General features: G+C 42.3%; 1 protein-coding gene across 1 annotated transcript; it reads right to left on the bottom strand.

Moving 5' to 3' along the window:
• Positions 1-272: 272 nt before the first annotated feature.
• On the bottom strand, positions 273-7,680 carry LOC4345242 (polyadenylate-binding protein 2). The gene is made up of 9 exons (XM_015794572.3): positions 7,208-7,680; positions 6,345-6,463; positions 5,603-6,262; positions 5,419-5,496; positions 5,244-5,333; positions 4,804-4,941; positions 1,127-1,297; positions 819-1,025; positions 273-724 (listed from the first exon to the last, which is right to left on the bottom strand). Exons 1-9 carry the CDS (start codon positions 7,482-7,484, stop codon positions 482-484), a joined length of 1,983 nt encoding a protein of 660 aa, XP_015650058.1. The 5' UTR covers positions 7,485-7,680; the 3' UTR covers positions 273-481.
• Between the last annotated feature and the right edge of the window lie 770 nt (positions 7,681-8,450).

The following is an 8,450-nucleotide window of genomic DNA, read 5'->3' as shown; positions in this document are numbered from 1 at the left end:
TCCGAATTGATGAGCACTGTCCTGCCGCCGGACTCCATCTAGTAACTGGAATAATCCATGATTGCCATGATTTTCTAGATTGTTGCCATGATTTTCTAGATTGCCTGGGTCGGTTGTGAGGTACACCCCCTGTGTGTTACTATCCATTCGCCTTCTTGGCACTACACAATTGCGCTATGTTAGTTAGCTCTACTGCTCTACCGAAAAAAACTAAGCATTGCATGGCTAATCCTGTCATGATTTCTTGATATAACAAGAATCTAGTTCATGGGTTGGCATCAATCCAAGAGTAAATCATATTGCAATCCCAATATTTTAAGAAAACACAAATAGGAACTGAAATCCAGATCCACACAATGCTGAAGTAACTGAACTGCCGTTTAACAAAGATAAAGACAGACTTCCCCACAGGTTCAAGTTCCAAAACACACCAAGTACATACTACATCACTTGCAGTCTCAGATATAAGATGCCAACCAAGTTAAGAAACGACGCCGTCGCTCAGGGTGAGAGCAGCTAGCTGATCAGTTGGGGTATTTGCCTGCTGCTGCTGAGCATTACGGAGAACTTCCATAGCCTCAGCGACCTTGGCCTTAAGAGCATCAGGTGACTCAATGAGATGGAGAACTTCAGTCTGGTCCATCTCCAAAAGCATGCCAGTGACCTTCGCTGCCTGATCATGCTCCAGCTGATCAACAAGCGGGTATAAACTTTCACCAAGCATCTGCAGCCATGAGAGGAAGTTATGATCCCAGTTCCAGATTGAAATTTATCCTTAGATCCGCATATGTGCATAAAAGCAAAAAGGATAAGCTAACCAGTCTTTGCTGATCTGGGGGTGAATTGGCCAGTGCAGAGGCCAATGCTCCAATTGGAACCTGCGGTGGTGCACCAGCATCACTGAGAGGCATTCTTCCCATCTCATATGGGGATGGCACTAAACCTCCAACACCACGGAATGCATTGTCTGGCATGCCACGACCAGAAGCATAACGGTAACCACCACGACTACCCCTTGGAAGCATCTGCCAAAACAAGAGATGCAAGGGTTAGACAAGGAGGCAAACTCCTTGTCAAAGTTAAACAAATGAGTTTCATTATGTCACTACAAACTGAGCATTATTACTTGCTGGTGGCCCATTGGCATTGGTTGCTGAATTCCACCAGTGCCTGCACGCCTTCCAGCTGGACGTTGTGGTTGTTGACCTTGCTGGACCATAGGCATGACAAAATTTGGAATTGGTCCAACACTAGGCCTCATACCAGGAATGAGATGTTGCTGGAAGCCAAATCCAGGCTACAGAAAGTAACATTTCGATAATACAAATTAATACAAATGAGAAGGCAATGGGGAGATAGGCAACAAAAAAGAGACTGATTATAGCATGTGCAAGTAAATTGTAAAGCAAGGCTGATTTGTAGTGCATAAACTGCAAATTATGCATCATATTGATGTATTTGATAAAAGACTGATTGTACAATAATGAGGACAAAGTTTTACAACCTTTTTAAACCAGGTGCTTACCATAGGCTGTTGCCATCCCCACCTTCATATGTAATAAACATATTGATGTATTTGGTAAAAGAAACAATCCAAATCACAGCCTTATCTGACTGTTATATCCATCCTCTTTTGGAGGTTAAATTGTTCAGCTTTGTTTTCCCCCTAGTTTCTAATGGAAATCAGTCATGGAAGATTTCTACAATGCACAAAGCTACAAATATCAATGACATGCTAGGTAGTCTTATAGATTTTATTCTTTCATCTTTTTGCAAAAATTCTGCTAGGTAAAATCACCCTGCAGATTTAAAAAAAATAGGAATAAATCAACAAACAAAGTTAAACCTATCTCTAGTTTTCCCTTCAGCCTCAACCCGGCTCTGGGGTGGTCGACCACCTACACATCCCCCACACAGCACCTTCGTATCAGATTCAAGTGATCCTTTCCCAGAGTCCACCATGGCTGCCATCAACAGCCTCCACGCCCTGCATCGCTCATCCATTGCCATGCATAACACCATCATGGGCTCAATAAGGTGAGGGACTTTGTGCAGCACTCCATGCGGGCTGGCGGTGTCCAACGATAACTTCTCCACTGCCACCACCCCAACAGACTCATTTTCTGTACCCTCTCCTCAACCATCGGCCACACTACCAGAGGTGGAGGCCATGTCACTGGCCACAGAGCCACTCCCTTGGCAATCATCAGTGTCCGCAGCTGCAGTGGTGCTGCTACACCTTTGCCAGCACTCGCCAGGAAGCAATCAAGTCAGCCGTCGCCGCGGGAGACCATCGTGTCGCACCGTCACTGTTCCCTCCTGCGACCACACGGCAGCAAGACATCTTCAAGCGGTTCCCTCGAGCAGCAATGCGTCTTTTGGAGGCGGTGCAGCTCCCTGGTGACCGTCAATCTGTCATCCACTTTGTTGGCCTTGGCAACAGCATCGATATGGCTACAAGGCAGCGCTTGGTGACTCAGGCATACAATTTTCTGGCAGAATCACCGAGAACAACTGGCACGACTCGAGGAGCTTGAGCCACAATTGGCGGTGACATGCACGCCTCGTCCAACTCCATGCAAATTGGTTCCGTCCCCACGGGCACAAAGTGCACCACTATCCTCGCGAGTAGCTAGCACGGCAAGCGAGCGGAGTCCTCGAGCGTGATGGGAGGTTGCAGCACAATTAGTTGACTCATTGGGGTGGCCTCCACACAATCAGCGGGGTGCGCTGCTTCTGTGGACGGCGAGGGCTGCACCTGCGTGACCCCATGGTGATGTGCGAGCTGCGCTGGCAGGAGCTCAGTTTGGGGGCTCAACCAGTGCATAGCGTTAGTGCCTTGCGTGCCGCAGGTGCGTTGCGTCATTTGTCATGTTCTTAACAGTGCACGACTGTAGCAGCTTGCACGGTGGCAGCGCAGCATTCTATGTACGTGGCATAAAGCAGTGGGATAGGGTATTCTCCCAAGAGGAACCTGATTTGGGCTGATTGTTGGGCCCCTCGCTATCTCTCACAACTCGGATGTACATGGCTCATGGCTTTACATCACATGGGCTTGCAGATTGGGCCTCAATAGCAAGAATGCAGGCTCTTCACGAATTGTTACTTTGCCAAGGTTTTCTAGGGTTCTCAGGCCAGCAGGACATTCAAGCTTTGGATATCACATGGATACTGAGGGCTTCCAGGTAGGGCCCCACCTTAGGCTGGCAAGGTACACCAAAATAATTTTAGATTTATTTTCCTTTCCAAATAATGTTAAAAGCCAGGATGTAGAAGGCTTAATAAGAGGGGATGAGGCTAGATGCAAGTCAATCGTTGTGTGGGGATGTTATGGGCGAAACTCAGCCCCTCATGGATTCAATTAGTTTGCAAGTTATTAGCTATACTTGTTTGTAGAATTTGTTGGGTGGCTGGCCATATGGGAGCACGGCATTTCCTAGCGAATCAATCAAGAAATAAAGTTGAACCTATCTCTAGTCTCCCCTTCGGCCTCAACCCGGCTCTAAGGAGGCGAGGCTAGACCTCACCATCTCGTCAAGCATCAACACATCCACCACACAACATTCACAAGAACGACAGAATCCAAAACAGAACCAAGGGCAGTTTGCCCTTTTTCACAGCAAAGGTAACAGTGCCAAGGAGGGCAACAAAATCTCATCCAGTAGCACCAAAGATAACCGAGTTACCGAGAAACTTTTGGCTAAGCAATGCACCTTACAAGGATGACAAAACAAGGCACCTTACGCTACATACTCTCCTAAACTAGAGTTACAGGTGCCCATACTATCCAGAATATTCATTCACTTATATAGATGACAAAACAATTATAATACTCCTGAGGCATCAGTCATAATTAACCCATTAAGATATCAGTTCATTCATATCATCAGGAATGTTCAACTTGGTTAGATTATTCTCACATAAAACATGTCAATGATAATCGTAAGCAACGTTTGCGATATGGTTGTTTCCAAAACAGTCCTCACAAGTCACAAGTGGCCACTCACGCAGAAATCTCACTTTAATTTTGTGAAGTCCATTTTTCACATGTAAGTATGTTTTTTCCTTCAATAAATGCTTGGTACTGAAATTTTTTAAAGGAGCTAGAAGTGAGAAATTAGTTCACTAAATGTCCAGCAAAACTAACATGCACAATCAATAGCGAGGTTCTATCTTGTTTTATGTTTTTCTGCACTTCTCACTGCTACTGTAAATGTAGAAATAACACGTGAAAGAATAAAACATAACAATGTAATTGGTAGTGCATAACAGTTTTACTAATCAATTCAGAAAGGAAAAACATGAACGTACACTAGATTTAGAGCACAACAAAGTATTCCATCAGTTGTAATGGTTAGCACTTAGCAAGTTGGTAAACAACAATCTGGCATCATCATAGTTTTTACTTTAAATGTATATAATTAGTCAAAACAGACAAGAAAACTAACCAAGCTACACGCAGAAATAAAATGTTGGTAAGTGTTAAAAATAATAATAGTGCTCCAAAATGAATGACAAGTAGCTGGTAACAAGCTCAACGTTGGAATTTGCATAGTTATTTTGGCAAGTTTGAGTAGTTTATGAGCTTCAATCCAGAATGGAATTTCAAAATTTACAATGCAAAGCTATATCAAAACATTGGTAGCAAATCAAAGTTACAGCTTTTGTTTATTTGAACAATTATAGTTATTCTAATCCAACAGCAACATACTGATTCGAAAATTCCTTAACAGTATATGTTGATGATCGCATGAACATTCATAATTCATTAATTAGATAGATGGAGTTCATGTACTGATGTACCTGAGGGTTAACAAAAGCTGGAGGTGGCTGGCCATAAAACAGCTGTTGGCCTACACCAGGGACACCAGGGGGATACATGGGCATACGAGGAGCAACTGAAGGAGGCATCACCATAGGACGCATTTGTGAGAACTGTGCCTGAAATAAGTCATCAACATGAATACCTAAAAACAGGGTCCATGTATGGATCCGCTGGTATCAGAAATGACTGTTTATTTTCCAGACCATTAGAACTTTCACAAAACAATATATAAAAAGCATAGTTTTATCAAACACTATTGCATTGAATAGCATTGGGAAGAAAATTCATTATTGTTCTAATTGTAGTTCAAAAATAAAATCATGTTCGTCAAGTTTTGCAAAAGTAAAATGAACATATTAGAAACAGAGAATAACATTTTAGGAATATGTATACAGGACATCTCATCCGTCAATGTTACCTGAAGCCTTGCCCTTCTTTCTTCCTTGCGTTGTGCAAGTGCTACATAGAGAGGTTTACTGCCAATCATCTTACCATTCATAGCCACAAGCTGCAATCATCAGAACAAATATGTTAATGAATTTCCTGAAATATGGTTTTCAAATATGATGCCCAGAGATATAAATACAACTCACAGCTCGTGAAGCATCTTCAGCAGACTTAAATGCAACAAAGCCAGATCCTTTACTAACACCATTCAAATCTCTCATGACCTGCCACATACTTTATAATCAGCAGCAGCAAACTGACCAAACAACCAAAGTATGTGAATAAATTGTATTAACTATTACGGCAAACTAGCGGAGATAAGAGACAAACCTTACAAGAGGTAATAGTACCAAAATCAGCAAAAATTTCTTTTAATTTCTCATCGTCATCGATGCTATCATCCAAGTTTTTCAAATACAAGTTAGTTCCCTGGTTCTTATCTGCTGCCTCTTTGATGTTCTTCTCAAATTTTTCTTTCAATTCCATCTCCCTCTCTGACTTCTTCTGTGCTCTACAAACATACCATTCCTTGTCATCAAACTTCTTGCCATTCAAATCTTCAACAGCTCGAGCAGCATCATCTGGATTTTCAAAGTTAACAAATCCAAAGCATCTAGATTTCCCATCACCTTCACGCATTACAACGACACTAGTTATGGGTCCAAATTTACCAAAAATTTCCTTTAAATTATCTTCAGTTGTTGATTCCGATAGGTTCTTTACATACACATTGTTAAATTTGGGATTGCCTGATACATTTTCCCTCTCCTGTTTACGAACAAAAGGCCCTACATACACCTTTTTGTCATTCAAAAGCATCCCATTGAGCTTACTGATAGCATTCTGGGCAGCTTCTTCCAGCTCAAACTGAACAAAACCATATCCCTTCGACTCTCCAGACATTTCCGTCGCGACTTTACACGAAAGAATATTCCCAAATACAGAAAATGTGTCATAGAGAGCTTTGTTATCTATTGACTTGTCAAGATTCTGTTAACAACATAAACTGATGTCAAAAGAGATATTCTTTGTTGGCTATCTATGAAATGAATACATAATATGAATGTGCTACCTTAATAAATATGTTTGCTGCTCCACTTTTACGTGAGCTGGGGTCACGGTTAGAATACATTATCCTGATAGGCTTCCCGTTAATAGGAGTGAAGTTCAGCATTTCCAATGCCCTTGCAGCTGCAACAGATTTTAAAGTAAGAAAAGAAGCAAGTTGCAATTCTAGTTTGATAAACAATCAGAACTTGTTTGCCAAATTAATGTACATCATGTGATTGAAATATATTATCAGAAGCAGAACACATATCTAACTTAACAGTTACAGAAGAGCAAACTCTCACAAGAACTTCAGAGGCAAATGACAAGCCATGCTTACAAAATTTTGGAACCAATTAAAAGTAACTTGATTATGTCGAATACTATGGAAGGACCTTTCACATCAACGATCCCCCACATCGTGCACTAAAACAGACATCTCGAATTATATTGTTGCAAGTGAGGACATTTTCGTTAAAATCAAGAGAACATAAATCCCTATCAGCAAGAAAAACAATTCAACTGTCCTCAAAAAGTTTTCTTGGCATGAAATGAGGTAACTCGTTTACTCAACTTACTATATATGTAATTAGATATGTATGAGACAACAAACAGCTATACAAAACGTAATAAAAAAAACCAATATTATTATATACTCCTTACAAACCTCAGTTAATGAATACAATCAGCATGTTAAAACAGACTAAATAGTTTCCGGCATTTGGTAGCACACAAATCCTACCCATTAAAATGGCCTGGACACTTTCAATAAGTAATGGAGTTGAGGCGATTCGAATTGTTCCCTGCCAGAACCCTAACGACCCATCACCCATGACCAACAAATCATCACAAGAAATAATTGATATGAAGGAGAAGAACAGAGCTCACCATCGGCGGGACTGCTGAAGTTGACATAGGCGTAACCCAGCGACAGCCTGGTATTGACGTCCCGGCAAACGCGCACCGATACCACCGATCCGACCTGGCTGAAGACGTCGAACAGCTGCGCGTCCTGCACGCTCACGTCGAGGTCCCCCACGTACAGCGACGTCGCCTGGAAGGTCGCCGCAGCGGCGGCAGCAGAGCCCGCAGCCACGACCCCGTTGGCCTGCGGCGGCGCGCCACCACCCTCCGCCGCCGGCACCGCCTGAACCTGCGCCGCCATCACCGGGGAGGGGGATAGGTGGATCCGATCGAAGGATAGGGTTCCGGCGATATTTTTTGGGATTTTCGGGGGTAATTTTGCGGATTTTTTTTTTGGTTTTTTAGGGTTTGGGTAAGATGGGTTGGGAGGAAGACAAGGGTTTCGCTCCCAACTGCGGCGCAACAGAGAGCGGGCGGCGGCGGAAGGAGAATGGAATAAGAAGCGTGGTGGAGCAGCAAGGGCTTAGACCGGACCGAGACGGTGACGGTTGGATTCGTGACTGGGCCGCGGGATGAACACCGGGATGGTGGACGACGCCAAGGCTGCCAGGCATGGGAAAAAGTACACTGAGGCCCTGTTTGTTTCAAAATTAGGGGATAAACTTTTTGGATTAAAACAACACGTTTTTCAAACTGCTAAACGGTGTATTTCGTATGAAATTTTTCTATGTGAAAGTTGTTCTAAAATATCAGATTAATTCGTTTTTCAAGTTATAATAATTAAAACTCAATTAATCGCACGTTATTACCACCTCGTTTTGCGTGAAACACTTAATCTTCATATTCATCTTCGTCTTCATCTTCAGGAGATTCAAACACCACCTGAAGGTCACTTAGACTTGTCATCGAGATAAAAAAAACGCACTCAACCATAAAGCCAGGTAAAAAAACGTTCTCAAACCATAAAACCAGATATCTTGCGTCTCTTAACTAATCAAAACCGGTCACTTTAGGACCTTCGGTGGTTTTGATCCCGGTTTTGTCCAACGTAACGGCTGAGTCAGCGTGGAACACACGTGATGTAACATACTCAAATTTTCAGGGAAAAATTTTTTGCGAAAAGTTTTATTGCACTTTTCTCGATTCTTCCATTGGAGCAATCTTGCTTTTAACCTTCTCTTTTATTTTGGATCTAAGTTTTATTTGCAAATTTAAATGCTCTCTTTTAAATTTTATAAAATCCTTAATTTATTCTTTATTTTGTTTA

Source organism: Oryza sativa, chromosome 8 (genome assembly GCF_034140825.1).
Source record: "Oryza sativa Japonica Group chromosome 8, ASM3414082v1".
Classification (NCBI taxonomy): domain Eukaryota; kingdom Viridiplantae; phylum Streptophyta; class Magnoliopsida; order Poales; family Poaceae; genus Oryza; species Oryza sativa.
The sequence above is the reverse complement of the archived record's forward strand: the minus strand, read 5'-3'. Positions and strand labels throughout refer to the sequence as shown.